General features: G+C 40.7%; 1 protein-coding gene and 1 long non-coding RNA gene across 12 annotated transcripts in view; one reads left to right on the top strand and one right to left on the bottom strand.

Moving 5' to 3' along the window:
* The window catches only part of ANO10 (anoctamin 10), a 222,547-nt gene extending 210,365 nt beyond the window's left edge, over positions 1–12,182 (bottom strand). For 4 of the 9 annotated variants that reach the window (XM_082725972.1, XM_082725975.1, XM_082725974.1 and 1 more), the window contains exons 1-3: positions 11,802–11,992; positions 3,539–3,691; positions 426–623 (exon numbers count right to left, since the gene is read on the bottom strand). In XM_082725972.1, the coding sequence (XP_082582098.1) occupies positions 426–623; positions 3,539–3,677 (337 nt within the window). In that variant the 5' untranslated portion in view covers positions 3,678–3,691; positions 11,802–11,992. Of the gene's footprint in view, positions 1–425; positions 624–3,538; positions 3,692–11,801 lie in introns of all 9 variants that reach the window. The other 5 variants (XR_014310393.1, XR_014310394.1, XM_082725973.1 and 2 more) reach the window with 4 other exon arrangements.
* Positions 11,992–22,401, top strand: LOC309862386. Of its 3 annotated transcripts, none has more exons than XR_014310492.1 (3): positions 11,992–12,079; positions 15,456–15,572; positions 22,012–22,401. It is a non-coding gene; the product is annotated as an uncharacterized lncRNA (long non-coding RNA). The 3 variants fall into 3 exon arrangements; XR_014310493.1 differs by having other exon boundaries at positions 12,004–12,079; positions 14,836–15,572; XR_014310494.1 differs by lacking the exon at positions 11,992–12,079 and adding an exon at positions 12,300–12,492 and having other exon boundaries at positions 14,836–15,572.
* Positions 22,402–22,976: the final 575 nt, after the last annotated feature.

The raw sequence follows: 22,976 nt of genomic DNA, 5'->3' as shown, positions 1-22,976 counted from the left end.
AGGGAGGAGCCTGCTTCTCTCTCCCTCTACCGCTCTCACCCCCACTTGTGCTCTCTCTCTCTCAAATAAATAAATAAAATCTTAAAAAAAAAAAGAAAACAGTATTTTTTTGGCAAGTGAATCCTGCTAAATGAGGTGAATTTTACCATTATACTTTACCCACTAAATAACTAAGTAAGGCCCATGGACTATATTTTATAAGCAAATTTTAGTAGAACAGTTTTACCCATTCATTTCTTATGGTCTATGGCTGCTTTTGCTTTCCAAGGGCAGTGTCAAATAACAGTGAGAAGTATATGGCCTGCACAGCCTAAAATATTTACAATTTGGTCCTTTACTGAAAATGTTTGCTGACCCCTGATCTACTCATCAGTAACTTATTTTTGAAACAAATTGATTCTGATAGAAACAATCTTGGGACTCACCATCAAAATCTTTGAAGTTATGTCGCGTTCCATATGTGAAGGCTCTCATAGTGTTATCATTACACTCTTTTACCAAGCCTATTGCTTCTGCACCCAGTAACAATGTAATCTTAGAGGCACCAACAAGATATAAGTTCTGATTTTCCAGTGTTTCTTTCTCATATTTATTTAATAGTGGTCTAAACAGGAGCTGGGCACCTTCAAAAACAAAAGATAAGCACAATCTTAGAGGAGTTTCAAAAATGAAAACATTTTAAATAAGTATTATTTCTAGTTTGATATAAGACAAATGTATTAACAATTCAAATCTATCTTCCAAATAAATAAGAATTACAAGTACGTTGATTTCCTTCCGAAAATGCCTTCTAGCTTCCTGTATTTCTGCTCACAAGTCTGATCCCTGATGTGTGACTTACTGTCTTTCTTAAAGTTTGTAGTATCTTCTCCATTCCCAGGGTTCTAGAACATTCCAATGGTAAGCCATTTTCATCTACAGTGCAGAGCACCGGCTGGGCCCTCCCCATCTGAAAAAGCATGGTGTCAACCTTAAGTTTCCCTGTGATGATTTCTTCTCCTTTTTCTCTATTCACTTTCTAGAACTCCTTTTATTCAGATGTGTACTTCCTAGACTAGTCCTCTAACTTCCTTACTTTTTCTCTGTCAAAGTTCCCAATTCTGTCCCCTTTATTCTACTTTCTGGGAGCTTTTATCAAAATTATTTTCTAATCCTTTTACTGAGTTTTTAAATTTTGCTTTTATACTTCTACTTTATATATGGGCTTTTTTCCTAAATGAGTATTTTACAGTATCTAACTCCTGATCTCTTGATCTATCAAGAGTATCCAACTCTAGGTCCGTCCTAGCTTCTCATAACTGAGATCTGAGTTTTAAATTTTCTCTGGTTTTCTTCTTTGGCAAAGTTTGCTGTTTTTATCTTTTTGTTTAGTTTTAGTTTTAGCTTTCTCTTTCATGTTAGGGATTTTCCTCAGACATTTGGTGATCTTTTATTATATGTGCATATTTAAGAATGGGGTTCTAGGAGGCTGTACTTAAGTTCTGAAGGCTTAGATGGAACTCCTTAAAGATTACCTTGAATACATAGTCATCTAGCCAGGTTGTTTTCCATGGTCAACTCTCTGATTTCTGCACCTTTAGTTATTTTGTCTTTGATCAGACTCCCCAAAAAAGATTATTCAACCTGCTTCCTAAATGATTTGAATGTAGCTGCTAACATTTTAGAAACTAAATTAGATGAGATTGGTGGGATGGAGTATAGGGGGAGTAATACTCAGTTATTATCCTATTTTCAGTAGAGAATCTCTGTTTTCAACTGTGCATAAAGCCCTCACATCAAAATCCAAGCATCTTGCATTCAGTCTTCTGCTGTAATGGCAGAATACAGAAGGGATCTGGGGATCTATTTCTTACATGAATCTCAGTCAATTCTTTTTTCTTTTTCTTGGTACTACTTAATTCCACCTCTGCAAGCCCCTAACGTCACTAATACCTAAGTCTTTAGGAGTATTCTGTGGTGTTAAACTAAACTGACCTCAATTTATACCCCTGCCACCTTCAACTTTGACTTTTTTCAAGTCTGAGAAGCTATTTACCACTCATCCACCTGTTTTCTAGCTTCCAAAATGGTGATGCTGCTATATTCTTTCCCTTTTTCTTTGTCAAACTGGACTTATCTCTTTTTTAAAAATCCTTTTATTGTCATGTTTGAAAAAGAGTAAAAATAAACTTGAGTGTTAAATCCACTATCTTTATCTGAAAGATCAGAATATGTTTTTGGAATGTTCTTTTCATATTTCCCAGCAGGGTAGAAAGATGCCCACTCCCACGCCATGCTTGTGTTTCTTTACTGAAGGCACACAGTGAGCAGGGAAGACTGGGAATACACTGGAGTCCCTCCTTCTTAGGCACTACAAATGCTCTTCCATCACAGGAATTTTATTTTATTTCATTTTTAAAGATTTCATTTATTTATTTGACAGAGAAAGAGAAAGTGAGAGAGGGAACACAAGAAGGAGGAGTGGGAGAGGGAGAAGCAGGCTTCTGGCTGAGCAGGGAACCCATTGCAGGGAACCCATTGCAGGCCTTGATCCCAACCCTCTGGGATCAGGACCTGATCCCAAGGCAGATGCTTAGTGACTGAGCCACTCAGGTTCTCCCATCACAGGAATTTTAAAGAAGGGACTCCAACCCAGAGCAACACCTCAGATTTAGGTTAGAAAGTACTCTTGTTTTTAAGTTATCTTTTGGTTTAGTTGTTTGCAAAAACTTAAAAATTCCACTTTGATTCAAGGTTTTATTATAAAGAAAGCATTTTGGTTCACAGTCAAAATCTTTATTAAAAGATTTTTTTAAAAAAGATTAAAAGTTTTATTCAGTGTTTGGAGACTTGATAAAGTTTTAGATGAATTTTTAGGTGAAGTGCAAGTGCAAAACAACTCTTGTTTTGTGTAGTTTTACGAGGTGTTTGCTCATGTGAAATGTCCTCCATCCTCTCACCCAATCTAGATCCATTTCCACCCTAGGAGAGAGCTAAGCTTTGGCTTCTATGAAGTCATACTTTTCCAGCCCAAAAACCATCACCAAGTGTTACCTCTGTCTTCCCGTTACTTTTCCAGCTAGTTTACATACAATTCATTTTTAAGTATCCTGTACTGCAGTGTAACAGCTCTTTCATTAGGGTTTTTTGGAGGGGGCATTTACCGGCTACTTCAATTTCCAGGAATTGGCATTCAGTCTCCTTACACTGACAGTAACATCCTTGCAAGCAGAGACCATATTAATCTTTCCCTTAGCATCATAACTGACACATAGAGAGCACTCAATAGACACCTGTTCATTCATTTGATAAATACTGACCTACCATGTGCCAGGCTGTGTACTAGACACAGCATTTATAGCTGTGAACAAAATCACTCATGTCACTTATAGTCTAATGTAGACTTAAGGTCTCTTTTCAAGTCCAGATGAATAATAAAGAACAAAGAAATGGATTATTAATTTTAGAAATATATCGATGAATAACTATAAAACATATTTGAAAATATATTTTTAGTCACTAAGCATGACTGAGTCTGAGTTATATTTATTTTACTTACCTCCATCTTCCTTTTTAGAGACAATTCTGTTCTTCAGCCATTCTTTGGTTTCTTCTTTGACATCCTGAGCCAGTTCTAGAACGACCAAAGGTGTGAAGGAACTCTCACAAGTATCCAAAGATGATAAGGTCACTTTCATCTTTTACAAACGTGCTAAAATTAAAATAAAATAAAAAGCACCCAGGTTACAATGGAAAAGAGAAATATATAGAAATATAGACAAATATATGTATTTGTATTTTCTCTTAACTACACCTAATTCTGGCTTCCAAGAAAAAGGAAGATTTTTCACGATCTAGTTGGGTTATACAATAGGCTCAACTAATGGTTCAGAGCACACATGTGAGGCAGGCCATACGAAGTCAGGGGGAAGACCATCCTTTTCTATAAGCAGATCAGAACACGGCAGGGAGGACATTCAGGTAAGGGAAGGTCAGTATTGTCAAATGTGATCTCACACAGGAAGAGTAAGAAAGTATTTACAAGGGATGTGATACCTGAACAGGATTCAGAAGAATGAATAGGAGTTCACCGGCGAGACTTGGATAGCATTCTAAGTAGAGGAAATAATATTACCCTACAGATAATGATGAAAAACAATCAACAGAATCAGAGGAATACAAGTGATTAAGTATGGCTGTAGCACTACCTGTGGGTGTGGGGAGGGGGGTAGGGTGCTAGGATGGGAATGAGCAGGTACTAACAAGGCACCCTGATTACAAAGGAAGGAACTAAGCTTTGTCAAATAAACGATGGGAGTCACCAGGTCAATAAGAGCAGAGAACTAACACTGTCTGAATTCATGTTTCAGTATGGAGTTGATGTCCCCAGCATCAGCTTCCCTTCCTAGTTTCACTGTCTGAATTCATGTTTCAGTATGGGGTTGATGTCCCCAGCATCAGCTTCCCTTCCTAGTTTTTCTTTCTCAGGAACATCACCTTTATCTCCATTTCCAAGCCTGAAAAATACTCAGGTCAACCTGGACCCCCCACCCCACCCCAAATGGCATCAGTCACGAAGGCTTAATGGCCTCTCTCTAAAATGTTTTTCATGCGAATCTCTTTAACCCAGTGATTTACATCAGGGACAATTTCTAGACTTTAGACTTACTTGTATTAGCTTTGTACTTGATATAAGTTTTAATGATTCCAAAGTACACATTCAAATCAATTCTTGGGAATAATCACAAAAGGAGTGATCAACACCACAGAACACCTTTCCATTCTTTGGGGTGAACCATGATCTTGCAACAAGCTGATCAAACAAACCAGTGTAAGCTTTTGTTCTTCTCTAATAGAGCACAGTTTTGGGGCAATGTAAGTATCATAAATCAATTCTGGATTCACATCATAGCACAAATCCCTCAGGAATGCTATTATTCTAAAATGCCAGCCAAATCCAAAGTCAGCATGCTAGGCTCTATGAATGTAACCAGATCAAAATAGGACCCAGTACTCCCTTTCCAACAGTTAAAATGATATGGCCAGGAATTATACAGAATGAAATAATGATAAAAGATAGCAGTTAGAGCTATGGGAACTCAGAACACTTGATGTGCAAAAGTTTTCAAACAAGAATAAAGGGAGAGACTCATTCTACACAGGGAAAGAACATGTATAAAATCAATGATGCAAGAATAAAGACAGTATAGGAGAAGAACAGTAAGACTGGCCTGACCAGAGCAGAGAGGGCCACATTTTCTGTGCTGTGACCATTTAAGGATAAGGAATGCTACACTTCACATCCACTCCAGTGGCCAGAAAGGCCAGTCACTGTAGGTTTCTGAGCAGAGTATTAGCAACATGTCAGAATGATATGAATCTTAATACATAAATTAAGGGGGCAAGATTGTGAGTGTTTTTCATCTTTCTATTCCCCTGAACTTCTGAAATTTTTCATAACAAAAAGTTGGTAAAAATGGTTAATCTACCAGTAGATTACAGAGGCTTAAGCATCATCAACTTTTAAAAGGAAATATCAAATGCAACGAACACTACTGCAGTACTTATTTTGGGCCATGCTCTGACAGTCTGAAGATACAAAAGTAAGTCAGGACCCGTTTCACTTCTGGGGAGTTCATGGTCTTTTAGCAGAAGCAAGTGTGTGCCAAATCATTCTAGCACAAAGCCTGAGTACAATAGTGGGGCAGGGCAGACGGAGGAGGCAGGATTAACTTTCTGGGAAGGGAGGCTGAGAACCAGACACCCTTCAACTTGGAAAAGGCACATGGATGACTCTAAGACTTCTGACCTGGGACATGGGACAGAGTAAATAAAGAGACATGTTGGAAAGAATAGTAAGTTTAAGGGCACAATCAAAGGTTCAGTACAGTATATGTGGACATGCATCAAAGATGGCAGTTTTTTGGCAATTATGCATTGCCTAATGTCAGTAATAAAAGGCCTACCTTATTCATAATTACCAGGTCATAAAACAATCTTTTTGAGACACTAAATGAGGGTTTCCATTCTAAACATGTACATGAGCATCAGCTAGAGATTCATAATAAATACTTACGCACTGATTTATTCTCATCTGAGATACTATACACCTTTCATTACTTGAGACAACCTTAACAAGATTTCCAATATATTACAAACAAAAGTGTCACTATCTCTGATATCCAAAGAGTTCCTACAAATCAACAAAAAAATACAAAAAACTGAAATCACAAGTCATAAAAAGAATACAAGCGGCCAATACATGTTGAAAAGATGTACAAACATACTAATAAACTAAATGAAAAATAAGTAAAAGATGCTTTTCCTTTTTCAGATTTGCTGAAGTTGAAAGGTGGACAGAAGCCAGTTCTGGAACAGGTGCAGAAAATTGGGCATTCTTGGGGTACCTGGGTGGCTTAGTGGATTAAGCCTCTGCCTTTGGCTCGGGTCATGATCTCAGGGCCCTGGGATCAAGGCCTGCATTGGGCTCTCTGCTCAGCAGGGAGCCTGCTTCCTCCTCTCTCTACCTACTTCTCTGCCTGCTTGTGATTTCTCTGTTAAACAAATAAATATAATCTTAAAAAAAAAAAAAAAAGAAAAGAAAATTGGGCATTCTCACACATGGCTGACAGATGTAACTTGATACCACCTTTCTAGAAAGCAGCATAACAGTATTAAAAGCAATATTAAATATTCCTACTATTTAACACAACAATGCTATTTCTTGGAATTCATGCCAAAGAGATAATAAAATAGAATATATATATATACACACATACATATATATACATGTATGTGTATATATATATATAGTGAAAGTTCATGACAACTTTCTTTTTTTTCTGTTTCTTATTTATTTTTGGGTTCTAGTTACGGCAAAGAAATGAAAAAGAAACAACTTACAACCTGAAAGTCTAACGAGGAGATTGGCTAAATACATAAAGTGTGTCACAACTATACAACAGAACCATCAATACTAGCATCCAGATGCAATTATATTAACATGGAGAACATTTTAGAACACATTGTAAGGTTTAAATAAAAATGCAAAGCATGATCCCAGTTATGGATATACACAATCCATACTAAGAGCAAAATGACAACACTAGTTAACTTTTGTGGGGGACTTACTACATGCAAAGAACTGGGCTACTCATTAAATTCTCACACCAACCCCATGAAGAAGAAACTCTAACACTTTCATTTAGCAGATGAGAAAACTGAGGTCAAACAGGGTAAGTAGGTTTGTCCTATGTCACACAGTAACAAGCAGGAGAGCTGGGATTTAAATTCTAGTGGTCTGAGGCCAGAACTTACACCCTGAACCATGTGTGGAAGCACTCACATTTCAGTCTACACTGTTTGCAGATTTTGTTTTGTTTTTTAAGATTTTATATATTTATTTGTCAGAGAGAGAGAGAGAGAAAGTACAAGCAGGGGGAGCAGCAGGCAGAGGGAGAAGCAGGCTCCCTGCTGAGCAAGTAGCCTGATGCAGGCAGAACTTGATCTCAGGATCCTGGGATCATTACTGAGCTGAAAGCAGACACTTAATTGACTGAGCCACCCAGCGTGCATTTTAATAAATGTGCCGCCAATGATTAGTCAGATGTATTTCTCCAAACTGCCATGTCTAAGTAGCAGGATTTAAGCTGATTGTTATTTTCTTCTTTACATTTTTCTTTTTGATTTAATTTTAATGAGCAAGAGTTTTTTTTAATAATTAGAAAAAATGGCTTTTATGGTTGTATATAGAACTATATACATATACTACATATAGTTGTATATAGAATAGTATAGAAGCCCCACATTTTCAACAGTAAGTATAAAATATACCCTTTAGTAAAGGTCAAGTCATATTTTTAAAACTATAATACAAGATAATATTTTGCTTTAAAATATTAAAAACATACCAACTTTGTACAAAAGAAGTTGCCAAACTTTAAAGGCTGTTTGAAGTAAAAGTTCACTAACGGTGAAAAGCCTTCTGTCTGACAGTATACACAATGAAAGGACTCGGTACCTAGGCACACCCTCTCCTATCCAGAAGCAGATGGCCAAAAGCACCAGAGAGCTGCACAGCGATAGAATTTTTAGAGCAGAAGGAGTCTTTCTTGGGGTCATTTAGTTCCATGACCTCACCATATCATGTTCATCAGACCCAAAAATCACACAAATAGTGTGGCAGATATGGGACTGAAATCCAGTGCTCTTTGAATGACATGAAGAAGGTGTGGGTTTTTTGTCCTTTTTGTGAACTGAGTTCATAAAGTCAGTTTTACAGTCTCATCATTAGAAGGAACACTGGCCTGCCCACACTGTGCAGCGGCATGCTTTAGCTCCAAAGAAGTCTCACAGACTAACACAAGTGCCAGTGTTGTGTGGACACTGCTCTGAGCAATGTGAATGGCAGGTGGGGGTGGGGGAGAAGGCCCACTAAGGCTTTTTAATGGAGTTTGGTAAGACTTAACCCCTTTAAGGCTCTAGTACAGAAAATGCTCTTGAGGTTTCCGCACTGTTGATGACAACCCTGTCAGGACCAACTCTGCTCCGTTCATGCTTTCGGTTTTCAGCTGTCCTACGCTTATGCCATCCATTGAGCCACAATGTACTTACAAACCTGCTTACCTAAGATGCCCCTTCCCCACCCTGCAACACCTCCTGTGCTCTCTTCTTCTAGTCCCTGTAATCCACCTATGGGAACCTAATGCTCAGGAAATTTCTGTATAGGAACAGCTCTGTGATGCCCTTTCCTTGGTGAATTCCTGTTCCTGTTCTGTATGCAGCAGGGTACAGGTAAGGAGGATTCAATTTTACAGTTTACAGGACAGGGTAAATCCAGGTGTGCCCTAAACCTACATCTTCCAATTGGCTAGCCCAGTGGTATGAATAGCAAGACTAAGGTGGTGAAAACACAAAGCCTCATGGCAGCCTTGGCCTAAGCTGAGTTCTACAATCTGCTTTAACCAGAGGATCTTAATAAGAACTTGGTCCACCATTACTAGGCAGGACCAGTACATGGGACCAAAATACAAGATGGGCGGACATGAGGCCTTTAAGTATATGGGAAGAGAGGTTCATGGTCCCACTTGGGGCCAATCTAAAAACAATGATTCAACATATGTGGTCTTCTTAGACTCTAGAAGGTAGCATGATTTCTACAACCACAACCAATTTCCCCCTCTTATCCAGGCTGTCAGCCAGGACAGCAGCCAAAAAGGACTAAAAGGCTTAGCATACAGGTTCCATAGATACTGTGGGGCACAAGATAGCCATCCCAAATTCTGCTCTTCACATGTGCTGAACAGGGTCAGAGAGAGGCCTATAAATGAACTGGACTCATGTGACTTTTACTTTAGCTACTGGAATCACTTGCCTATAATAACAGGTAAATCCTGTCCGTAGAGGTTGAAACGCACATATGAAGAGAAATACACTGTGAGTTCAACCATGGGTGGGAGGCTAAGGGGCTGAGAGTATGTGCATATTTTATCAAGGATCAAAAAAAGAATAGGAGACCCTATATTCTCTTCCTAAATTGGGGGAGAGGGGGCAATGGAATTATAAATTCAGAGGCTAGTAAGAAGGAAATGCACTTGCTGTCTTCAGAAATCACCTTATTTCAGACTCAAGGAGAAACATACACCAAAATTACAAAATTTTCTGTCATGAAGCAACATAGGAATACACCGGTGAGAGAAAAATGAAGGGCCACACTGACTGAGCTGGAAAATGAGAGGGATTTCTTCAGGAGAAAAGTTGCAATTTTAATGGCCAGGGCTAGAAGGAAGAAGGACAGGACCCCTCCAGAGGTCCTGAGGGTAAGACAGCTTAGAGACATCCTCTGAAACCTCCAATAGGCAGTTAATTATGAGAGCAACTGTGGGATATTCCTTCTTTGAGACCTAAGGCAGCTACCTCTTGGTGTTATATCAGATGTGGGCAAATTTGATAGTAGAAAATCAGTACTGCACAACACACCCTCACTAGAATTTGACACTCAGTGACACCAACAAGGTAAGGAAGCTGCTGAGGCCTATTCCCATACCTGGGAACATGGTGGAATCAGGATTCCACAGGAAGATGCAGGACAGGTGAGACAAGACAACTGAAGACAGCCTGGCCATAGCAGCCCAAGTCCAGGCCTGATTAGATGCTACACCAGCAGAACGCCACCTGGACACAGAATCACCCAACTGAGCCTTGCCACAGACTGACCGATAAAGTGAAGCAACACTATTTCCTCTTCTCATTCAGACTTTCTATCTACTTTCATTATGCCACAAACTGTCAAGATTTTGCTTTTTTTGGCTGGAATTGATGTCTGAGAACCTGGAGCAACACTGAATCTCACCTGTAAGCATAGCACTTGACACAAAACAACTCTAATATGTGATAAAAGAATAAATCCATATGATAACCATACAACCATTTAAAAAGATAATTAAGGAGACTTTTTAATGATCCAGGAAAATGCCAAGTGGGAAAAAAAGCAAAGTAATATAACAATATGATCTCGATAATGTAACATGTACATTTAATACACAATAAAATACAAAAAGAATTAAGAAGAATTGCACCCAAATGTTAATAGGGTTGGTGAAATTACATGAGATTTTAATTTTCATCTTTATATTTTTTCTCAATCTTCCAACTTTCTACAATGGAAAAAAAAAAAGTTTCACTGGCTTTTTAAGTGCACACACTCCAATTCACCAGGCCATTTCTATTCCCTTACATTATTTTAGACCTTTTAAATTTCATTCTTCACTGGCAATTCTATGATTCTTTCAGCAATAGCTGGTCAGAACAGATAATGGTCTACTTTCCACAGTGAATTGGAAACTATGTACCATACAGAATAGGCCCTTAGACAACATCCAGCTCTGTAGGTTAGTGACTTCAAATTGAAAGGAGACAAATAATAAAGATTTTTTAACTCCAAGGGATTAGATTTTTAAAAATTAAACACCACGGGATTTAAGAGAATGGGATACAACTATTTTTCCGTTTGAGTGAACCTCAACTGTACTTATTTTTAAGTCCAGAACCTCCGCACTTTGTCTTGGCGGCTGAACAGTGTTTTGCTGCAGACAGCACACACCAAGGCTGGCGCTGTGACGGTACCGGAAAAACAGAAGCAGCCTAAAGGAAAGCTCTATTCCATCCACATTTCTTCGGTGTCCCAGGCACTGCTCCTGACTTGCATTTATTACTTAAAATTACAGTGTGTCCCAGTCAAGAGCTTGGAAACCCAATCACCCTGATGTCAAAGAGAGCATGACCCCGCAAGTTCGCTCTAGCCACACTTCGTTCTGACACACCCTAACCGCCCCCATGCTCCTGGGACTGTCCGGGGGAAGCGTGAATCCTGAGCCCCGCTGAGCTGGTCCTTCCAAAACACGCCCTTAAGCTTCGCAGTCTTTTCCACCCCCGCCCACGACCTCATTCTCCTTAGCTCTGAAGACCCCCAACCCCAGAGCCTGACTCCAGCCCCAGGTTTCGGCCTCGCTACGTTTCGTTCATTACTCAACCCTCCACCCATAACCCCTCCCCAGATCTCGGCCCCCCCCACCCCCACCTGCGACTGCCATTCCCCAACACCTTCAGTCCTCCCTCCCCCATCCCGCATTTGCGCCCATTCCCGTCCCACTTCCCCATTCCTGGGACTGCCAGCACTGAGAGGTACCCCGGGAAGGAAGGGCGGCCGGCGGCGTCCCTAGAGGCGCCCCGCCGCGGCGGGGCAGCCCGGGCTTAGCTCCGCACGGACCCTGGCTCCACGCCGCCGGCAGCGAGAGGGTCTGCGGTCCCCTCCCCCCACGTACCGGCCGCAGCGGCAATCCACGTCTTCGCAGGCGCGCCTAAGAGCCAGCGCGACCCGGAGGCCCCGCCGTGCACGCTCGAGGGCGGGGCGGGACGGGGCCTGAGGAGCGGGCGCGCCAGGCACTGGGCGTGGCAGGCCTGGAGGGGTCCAGAACGCCGGAGCGCTCAGGCAGGGCCGGACCACCCCGGGAGAGGCGGGGCTCTGCACTGCGTCGCACTGAGCGGGGCGGGGCCTAGCAGGGAGTGCTCCAGGCGCAGACCGGAACGGCTCCGCAGAAAAGTGAGACGGGCCTAGCAAGCCTTTGGCCGGGAGTGGGAACAGGGCGGCGCACGGGAGAGGCGTGTCGCGCGCGCTGCCACTCTGAGAGGGAGTCGGACCACAGAGTGGGGAACGGGGCCTCGCGGGGCGGTCGCACCGTGGGGGGGCGGGACCACGGTGAGAGGGCGTGCCCTACGAGCTGTCATTCTGGGGGGTCGGGACCACATTGGGCGAGGCGTGTCTTGTGGGCTGTCTTTCTTATGAGGGGTGGGGCCTCGCTGGGCAGTCGCGCCCAGAGGGGGCGGAACCTAGTAGGTCCGCTAAAAAAGAATTACTGGTGTCCAGGCTCCGGCAGGAGACCTGCTACCGAGAGTAATAGCTTTTTTCGTAAAAGCGGCAGTCCTCCTCGAATTTCCTAACCTTAACTAACACAGGTACTAATATAGGTCTTTCGTAAAGGGAACGTTGGGAAAGCGACGGGGTTGGGGTGGAGGGTTTAGTCTTCGCTTTTCTACTTAGGCTGATGCTCTGCTTTCGGATAGCCAAGGAAGCCTGTGTGCCTCTTCACATTTTCCTCCTTTCAGTCTCTTACGGTCCAGATTCCACTTTTCCTGCCACTTTCAAATATAAGAGCAAATACCCGCCACCCCTTATCTCTCAGAAGACCTCTACTCTCCCTTTTTCTCTGCTGTAGCCAATTCCGTCTCCCTGACCTTCCTAGATCCTACCCACCACCCACGTCAGAGCCTTTTGCCCTGGCCGTTGCCTCTGCCTTCCTTAATTATGGAGGTTGTTTGCTTTCCTCCCTCGGGGAGCGGAATCCCACCTTTTCACTGAGCTCCCTTCCTCCTCCATGCCTCACCATCTACTTATCTGCTCTCCTATTTCTTTTTTACATAGCATATCCCACTTAACTGTTTAATGTTATGTTTACTTTCACTCTCTCTCTAGAATGTAAACTTCACAAGGTCAGAAGTTTTTGTCAGTTTTGTCCACTAGTATGTTTCCAGTGCCTGGGACAGCCCTAGATCTGCAACATGCCCAATAACTCAGTGGAATGAAAGAAAGCAATGAATGAATAAATGCTTTATAAGGACTACCCCAAACCCCCACCCTCCATACCCATCTCAGCCCAGAGGGATGCCTCCAAGTCCTGCCAAGCCAGAGCAGTGAGGTCTGCTCTTCCACTCCTCCAACCGTTCTTGCAGGGTCCAGACAGGAAGGAGGGAAACTAGGTGAAAGGGAACAAAGGCTGGTTACTCCCTAGGGGCTGTTGTTCTTTCTAGAACTCCAATGCTTCATCAAGGCAGCTCACAACCTTACTGACCAGCTCTCAAACGGCTGTCTTTTAGTAAGTCCTGCATGGCTATATTTAGAAGTTCTCTCTCTTCCCCAAGTTGGGACAAATTTTTTTGAGTTTCTGTAGGTTTAGACATTAAGTACTCATTAGGCTTTTTAAAACTGTAGTCTTCCTATCTTCTCACCCCTTGAACTTGAATCGCAATCCCTCCACATAACTTTATCTTCTGATAGTTATATGACCATAAGGACTGGCAAAAACAAAATTTGAATGAAAATATAAAGAAATATAAAGAATGAAAATATAAAATATAAAACAAAATTTGAATGAAAATATAAAGACATATAATCATCTCTACAATTAACAAATTAAAACTTTGTGGTAAAGTACAACAGATTAGTTGTTGGACAACAGAAACAGCTGACCTGAGTGAGTTAATGACATGGATTTCTGCATAACAAACCACAACACACAATTAGGGATTCCCATCTCCTCTGTCCTTTGTGGGATTTCTTTCATATTCTGTGGCTCCGAGGACCTATTTCCAGTTCTGCTGGCCAGAAAGCTAGGCTGCTCTTGAAGTTTCCTAGGCTTTCTATCTGTTGTGCATATCTGTCTGTGGGGCTATTGTAAAGGCAGTGATGAGGGAAAAGAGAAGAAAATAACAGGTCTTCTCTTAGTTACCCATATCACCTTACTATAGCAGCCCAGCACTGGAACTGGGACTAGCCTCAGGACAGAGGAGGGAGAAGAAAAAACAATCAGGAGTTTTAAACACTGTCCAGCTTGTAAAGCCTTTTTTGCATATTTTATCTAGAGGTTTTAATAGTAGTCAGAGGGGTACTCAGGCTGCAGTCAACTTACTGCATTTTGGCCAGAATTGGAATTTACCAACCTGATAGATGAAAAAATGTTTCAATATGCATTTCTCTTATTACAAGTGTGAATGAGACATTTGTATTTCATCTTCTATGAATTCTCTATATATTTTGTTCAATTTTCTACTGGATAAAGTTTATGTAATAGTAAAAATAGTCCTTTTCTTAGATATGAATGTCAAAACTTTTTCTCAGTTTGCCACATCTTTTTATTTTACTTATGCTGTTTTATTTGCTTGTTTTGTGCTTTGTTTTATTAGCAAGCAGGCCTTTTCCTTTTCTAATTAATGAATTTTACCACACTTTTCTTTTACTACTTAGTATTTCCAGGTTGTATCAGACTTAGAAAGACCTTTAACTTTCTTAGATTACTTTGAAAATTTTTCCATGTTTTTTTCTTAATGTTCCATGAGTCACATTTTTCCTTTTAAAATTTGACTTATCAGGAATTTGTTTTGATATAGGTGGAATGGATTTTGCTTTACTTTATATCTTAATACTGACACAATTGCCTGATTTTGTTTACTTGATAACCCATCTTTCCCTTACTGATTTTTTTAAAAAGATTTTATTTATTTATTTATTTATTTATTTGACAGATGGAGATCACAAGTAGGCAGAGAAGCAGGCAGAGAGAGAGGAGGAAGCGGGCTCTCCGCTGAGCAGAGAGCCCAATGCGGGGCTCCATCCCAGGACCCTAGGATCATGACCCAAGCCGAAGGCAGAGATTTTAACCCATTGAGACATCCAGGCACCCTTTCCTTACTGATTTAAATGTCATCATTATCACATACTAAATTTCATTCTGTATTTCTGGACTTTTGCATCTTTTTCCTTCTTTAAACTCTCCAGAACCGTGAGAAAAGGCCAACACACCCTGATAGTTTCTGAATCCCTTATTTCTATCATAACTGTCTAGTACAACAGCCACTGAAGTCTTGCCTTCAGTAAACTGGTCATTCCAGGAAACCACAGATGACCATTTAGGTAACTTTTCCCACTGTGTGCCCTATATTCATAGTATCCCATTTTCCTCTGGTGACAAGGTCACCATTGTCTTTAAACCTAGCCAGATCAGATCCAATCCCAGACTTCCCTCTTGAGGGCCTGATTCCTGCAACCATTTCCAATACCAAATATGTACAGACCAGGGCTAGAACTACAGCCACTGCCTGAGTATGAAGAATGGACAGTTTAACCTGTGATCCATGGATTTCAGAGTTGGATCAAGAAGCTTCCACAACCACTACTGCCACCTGATACCAGGAAGCTTGAAAATAGACTGGAACTTGGTGCAAAGAAGTTTCCTAACTTCTACTACCTAATCTCAAATCAGGTAATTGTGACAGTGATTGATCTCATAGTCACATAATTTGGAAATAATTAGAATTTTCCTGCTTTCTTTTCTTTTTTCTGATATTAAGGAAATGCTTCTGGTGTTTACTCAGCAAGTAGGAGGTTGACTTTGGGTTGGAGATAAATATATTTTATTATAAAGTAAGAATCCATGAATTATTATTTAATTGAAAGTTTTTTATTTATCAAGGATGAATGCTGAATTTTTTTAATATGCCTTTTCATCATCCATGAAGACATTTATAGTAACTTTTTTCTTATTAATAATGAATTCTATTAGTAGGTTTCCTTATTTAGCTTTTATTCTGAAAGTGATAGAGAGCCCTTGAGGAATTCTGAGCAGATGAGTGATATTACATGCCTCACATCTGAACAGGATCACTCAGATTTCTGTGTTGAGAACACACAGAAGAGGCACATAGATGGAAGCAGATTATTACAGTAATTGAGGTAAGAGATGGACTATACCAGAGAGGTACAGTGATGAGAAGCATATAGGTTCTAGAAATATCCAGAAGGTAAAGTTCTCAGGAATTGCAGACATGTTGGATATGAAGTACAAGTGACAGCAGTATCATTAATTGAAGTAGGGAAGACTGTGCCAGGAGTGGGTTTGGAGGAGAGTCAGGACCTCTCTCTTGGACACACTGTTTAAGATCCCTTTTGGAAATCTGAGTTGGAATACAGGCCCATGGCAGTCAGGAGAGAAGGCACAGCTGGAGGGATGCATTTGCAGAGTGTTAGCGCAGACCTGGTATGTGAAGCTGCAGGCCTGCCTGGGTCCCCCAGAGGTGCAGGAGCCACTAGGGAAGAGGACCAAGGACTGAGCCCAGGGCCTTAGCTCTAACAGTGAGAGGTCAAATCAAGAACCAAAAACAGCAGAGGAGTTTTGCAGAGACTGGCCAGTCAGATGAGAGGTAAGCCAAGAGAGTAGGAGGGGGGACGTCTCAGAAGCAAGAGAAGAACATGAATGAAGAAGAAGCGGTGCCACATTCTGAGGGCAGGTCAAGTAAGATGAGAACTGGGAACGTGAAATAATATGACAGCACTAAGATGAACATATTTGGCCTACCAATTATGGTAACCATGCCTAAATCACTTGCAAATAAACAAAATATTCAAATCGGATGGATGAAAACTCAGCTCTATATTCTATGTAACAGACAACCTAAAGTAATTTTCAGTTTTACGATAAAAGGATGGTCAAAAGCATGCCAGGCAAATACAAACACAAATAAAGCCAAGATGGTTGGATTCAGAGGAAAAATCATTAAACAAGACAAAGAAAGGGAGTTTGGAACGCTTATGTGTAGAATTCACAGTGAGGTAACATACTTACGGATATCTATGCACCAAATAACACTGTTGTCCCTGCCTCAAACAGGGCCTTTGCACGTGCTCTTCCCTCTGCCTGGAACACTCTTCCCTAGCACACCACTAACTCTTTCACTCCTCTAAGACTATTCAAAATGTCGTTTTCTCAATGAGGCCTACTCTCACCGCCAGACTCAAAATTGAAACCTAGTCTCTCTAATCCCTGTAAACTATTTTGCTGTTTTCATTCTGGCTCTCCATGGCTCCTCCTGAATTTGCTTTCATGTCTATTTTCCAGGGACAGGCAGCCAGTTTCCCTTCAATTCTTGATACCTTTTTTTTTTTTTTTACACTTTCACTTCTTTTCAAAGTGACACCAGCTTGTGTCTACCTCCTGCCTCACTTTCTTCCGTGTGAGTCACTGGCAGAGGATATGGTGGGTAGGGTCCAGGTCCCTGACTGGAAGCTCTTTTTAGGGCTCAGTATTGACTTGGCAAATTGGCTCAGCCTTTGCTTTTCTTCCACCCAAAAACAGGCCACTGGAGGACTGCTCCTGGTGCAGTCTTCTCTCTACTCACTGTCAGACTACTTCCTCCATATTTGTGGTGGTGTGTGTGTCCTCATGCAGCCCTACCTCCTTGCTTTTACCTTCATTTTTGACCTGCTCCTGCTCTGAGCCTTGGCTTGGTGCACCCTCTCCACTGGGTCCTTCACTGTGGAGTGCCCCTTGGCCCTCTGTGACACCTGCAACCCTGAGTGTGCTTGCTCCACTTCTGTCTGGGTCCCTACTAAGCCTCACTGCTGTGGGTACTCTCCCATCTGTTTCATGTGGTTGTACGGTCCAGGGTTCTCCCAGTTTGTCAAAGGTGAGTATTTTAGCTAGTTCAGGCTGCTATTCCAAAAATACCATATACTGCTAACTTAAACAAAAAAAAATTTTTTTTGATTATTTTATATTTTTCCAAAATAGAAATTTATGCTTATATATTAAAACACCTATCTTATCCTCCTAGAAACAAATATGTAAACCTTTTCCATCCTCCCTGTAACTATTGAGTACAAACACTTTTTGCCAGAGTAGACGAAATATCATATAAATATTTTTAATGTCCTGGGGAAAGTGTTATTTTATTTCCACCATGTTTTTACTGGAAACCTATAATATAGAGTAATGATGATTTGACATCTGCCAAATAAGCAAGGACATAATTTGGCTCCCAGTGTTATTTCAATTTCCTGTCTTAGCAGGGAACAGTCTAAATGGCTAATGGGTCCTTTCTGTGTCTTCTCTATATCTAATACATTCCTGGAATAAAGCCATTGATATAATAGAATTCCTCTATGAAATTGCTCACCTGATGGGAACTGCTCATCCTAAGTGTTAGATTTTGATTGAGATGGGTATCTTCAACCATCAAAATCTATATCATTAGTATCAAGAACTCCAAAGGGTACGACATTTTACCATACCTATGAGCAAGTAAGTTAACCTGTCTCAGTTTCATGGATGTTAACAGAAGACAAGGGACTCCTGGGTCAGAGACAAAGGACTTGATGACTCATTGCATAGGTGGCAGTTTGAGCTCTGTGTTTGTGTGAGTTCCCCTTGAACCCCATGTCCCGTGGGGGCAATGTGGGGCAGCCCAGGTGGATTCTGCACACTCACTGGGTTCACATCACAGCTCAGACACTCTGAGTTTCGGTAAATCTGGTCTTTTAAAGGGGCTGTTAGCAAGCCTGCTGGACCTTTACTTCTGAGGGAAGCATTATCTTTATAATCCTAAACAAAAAACAATTCGCCCTCTGTTCCATACAGAGATACCAGCTCTAGCTTCAAGGCTATTTTCTATACAAACATCTTTCAAAAGATAATTTGGAGCAAAGGTTTTCAGTGCCTTGACTCAGAAGATGTGTAGATATGCCTAAGATTCATGTAGAATTATTTCCCAACAGTTAGGAATGGTCTTGCTACAAACACAACTCATGAGTTTCCCAACAGAAGTATATTTCACCCTTGAGCAACACACAGGATAGGGGCACCAACACCCACAAGCAGTCAAAAACCTGTGTATAACTTTTGACTCCCTCAGAACTTAACTACTAATAACCTACTATTTAACAAAGCCCTACTGATAGCATAAACAGTTAACACATATTTTTGCATGTTATATGATTATATCCTGTGTTCTTACAATAAAGTAAGTTAGAGAAAAGAAAATGTTAAGCAAATCGTGAGAGAGAGAAAATTTACAGTATTGTACCGTAAAAAATCCACATCTAAGTGGAGCCTCACAGTTCGAACTTGTGTTGTTCAAGGTCAGTATATACTACAGGCTGTATATACTACATTGTTGTATATACTACAGGCTGCACAGATGGAGTTAACAAGACTTTGTAAGAGGACAAAAGATTACTGAATTTCCTTTTCACATGTCTTTGAATTTTAAAAAAAGTTAAGTAACACAGACAGTACAAAAGTAAAAATTGTAGGAGAGTAGGCAGAGAAAAGTATGTCTCTCTCCCTATCCCCTACTACTCAGTTTCTCTCCCCAGAGGAAACCAGCTTATTTTGAATTTCCTAGAGATTTTAGATCTTCCTGTCTTCCTTCCTCCCCTGCCTTCCTACCCACCCCCCATACACACCCCCACACACATAAAGACTGGGGTATGTGTATGGATACTCAAGCCTTTCCTCTACCTCCAATTCTTGTCTACTCCTCCACATATCCCCACCCACCAGAAACAATCAAATTTAAGACAGATGAAGCAATCTATAATGAAAAACAGTACAGTTTCATCCAGTGACTTTTGAAATTCCTGAATTCATTTACTCATGCATTCCCCATTGGTGACCACTTCCTGAGCTCAAGCATGTGAAGGGGAACAAGGCACCTAAGTATAAAGAATAATGAAAGTAGGAGAAATAAATGTACTATAGGAGAACCCACGCCTCCCACATCGCTTAGGACACCTTGTTGCTGACACCTACTTCCTTCCTTCACAGCAAACAAAACACTGGCAGCCTAGCTTGAGCCTCCGAGGCCCCATATCTAATTTATTGCTTCGCGCTTATGTCAAATGTTGGCGCTTATCACCCTGCAGGGCCCTGAGCATCACTTCAAGTCCTTTCAAGTACCTTAGACAGAGATAATCCTTCCATCTGACTTCTCCAATATACCCTACAGATTTTACTCTGCTATGTAAGTGTTGTCCAGTAAACCTAAGTGCATAGGTGAAAATGAATTATAACTTTTATATATGTGACTTTTAAATATAACCCTTTAACCTATATGATGAAGTAGAAAATGGAAAGGTTTTAACAGTCTGACTTGATCTGATATTATAGTTCTGGTTTATTTTGTTCCTCCAATTTGGTAAACTCCAATAGCTTCTCTTTGAGTAGTCCAGTGTGTAAGAAAGAAGTATTTTTATATAGCAAATCCTTAAAAAGAGACCAAAAAACCCCCAAAAAACAACAAAAAAAAAACATAAGCAAGAAACATCTTCCTAGTGTGGGTGTCCCGAGAAGCAGGCCCTAACTAAGACAAGGATTTGAGGGCAAGCAGTTTGTTGGGAGGAGAACCAGGGGACATGGGTAGAGAGAGGAAGAGAGACCGGGAGTGAGGCTGTGTCATCACGCAGGTCACTCCTTAGGGTAGCCGGGGCTGAACCCCACTGGGCAATTCCAGGGCCAGTGGAAAACACACTTAGTTTCCTGCACAAGGACTGCTAGCTGGGAAAGTTAGTTCTTTGGTACTTTTGGCCTCCATGTCTGTGGGAAGCCAGTGTTCCTGCCACCAAAGTTGCCCTCAGGCAACGAGATGCAGATGCTGGCCAATGGAAGGTCCTGAGGGGATATGGCTGGGCTCTGCCTGCCTCTACTACATGGGTCATTACAGGACCAAGAGAGGCCATTGGCTCATATTCCACATTTGCAAATTCCCCCAAATTTGAGCTAAAACATCATTCCTGAGGGTATAGAATTATAGAAATACACACAGGATTGAAAAATGTCTACTAAGTAACTTTCCTTTTTATTTATTTAAATTCTATTAATTAACATATATTATTTGTTTCAGGTTACAGGTCTATGATTCATCAGTCTTATATAATACCCAGTGCTCATTATAACACATACTGTCCCCAATGTCCATCACCCAGTTACCCCATCCCTCTACTCCCTCCTCTCCAGCAACCCTCAGTTTGTTTCCTTTGACTAAGAGTCTCTTATGGTTTGTCTCCCCTTCTGGTATGGTCTTGTTTCATTTTTCCATCCCTTCTCCATGATCCTCTATCTTGTTTCTTAGTTTCCACATATATACACAATGGAATATTACACAGCCATCAAAAAATGAAATCTTGCCATTTACAATGGTATGGATGGAATGAAAGGATACTATGCTAACCTAAGTCAGTCAGAGAAAGACAATTATCATGTGATCTCATTGATATTAAGTAACTTTCAATTTGAGTCCCAGTAACTGACCACAATATTGTTATGTATAATAAATTTAGTGTTTTTCACAAATCCTTTCTTTACCTTAAAATTAGTATAATTGTATTGCCTTGTATTTTTGTTTTAAAGACATATTTTGGGGGCACCTGGGTGGCTCAGGCATTAAGCGTCTGCCTTCAGCTCAGGTCAGAATCCCAGAACCTGGGATCCAGCCCTGCATCCAGCCTCCTGCTCAACGGGCAGCCTGCTTCTCCCTCTCTCACTCCGCCTAATTGTGTTCCCTCTCTTGCTGTGACTTTCTCTGTCAAATAAATAAAATCTTTAAAAAAAAAAGACATATTTTATTAAATATGGATATTTCAAGTGTTTACTCAGCAATTAAAAAGTTTTTTAGCACCCTGCTTTAACATTTCTTTATTTTTTAAGGTATTGCAAGCCTCAAAAAAACAACCTGGACCTCTGTCACCATTGGAAAGGCCCCCGTTAAACACAATAGAATTAGGGAGAAATTAGGGGCAAAATTAAGAAGAAAAATGAAGGACATAAGAGACAAAGTGTCAGAGCACTTTGCTCTCACCTAATTGATTAGGGTGTGGGACAGGGCTGTGTGTACTATACCTGAACTGAACAGTGTCTTCTTGCCTTTCAGGCACCAGTGGCTCAGAGGTGGAGCATGACTCTCAGAAACTTCACTTTGTAGACCTAACCTGACAGTTCCAGCTGATCCATGGGCCTTGCTCACATCTTGCTTTTTATTTCTCACCTTAAAGAAAATAAAATAGGAGCAAAGAAAAAAAAGTAACCAATTGTTGGATGATAAATCAGAAAGTTGTCATTTGTCTCCTAGAGCTAGTGGGACTTAGTACGTGTTCTGAATACAATATAAAATATATTGTGGGTATCAATGAATGAATGATAATGAAATCCCCAAAGGGGAATCAATCAGTTTTTTTCTGGAAGCCTCCAGAAGTATGGAGAAATGTGTGTTACATTTATCTTTGTGTTTTTTCTTCAAATAAAAGCTGATTAAAGTGAGGTATCCTATTTTTCTAATTAAATTAAAGCTAAAAATTATTAATGTTGTCTTTGTGAACCCAAGCTCTAAATTATTCCTGGGAAAAATATGCCTTCTGCAAAACCAAATGTTTCAGTAATCATTGACTCATTAGACCATAAACTCATTTATGGATAACTCATTTATAAGGATAACCTTCTAACTAGCACTATAATTGAGGAGACAAATAATTGAGAGATAAATATTTTTTATCACAAGCAAGTAGTAGATGATATTTGTTGAAATTATGCAATTTGTTTTAATTTTCCTTGATCAAAGTTTGTAAAAAATTAAGAAGAAATGCATTTTTCAAGATATGTTCATAGAGAGTGCCTAGGTGGCTCAGTTGGTTAAGTGTTTGTCTTCTGCTCAGATCATGATCTCAGGGTCCTGGGATCAAGCCCCACATCTGGCTTCCTGCTCAGGGGGGAGTCTGGTTCTCCTTCTTCCTCTGCCCCCCCCTCCCCCAACTTATGCTTTCTTACTCTCATGCTCTCTCTCTCAAATAAATAAAATCTTAAAAAAATTTTTTTAAAGATATGTCTATAGAATGCTAAAAA

This window comes from Mustela nivalis (genome assembly GCF_964662115.1).
Source record: "Mustela nivalis genome assembly, chromosome: 1".
In the NCBI taxonomy this organism is placed as follows: domain Eukaryota; kingdom Metazoa; phylum Chordata; class Mammalia; order Carnivora; family Mustelidae; genus Mustela; species Mustela nivalis.
Note: the sequence above shows the minus strand (reverse complement) of the source record. Positions and strands in the feature narration are given on the sequence as shown.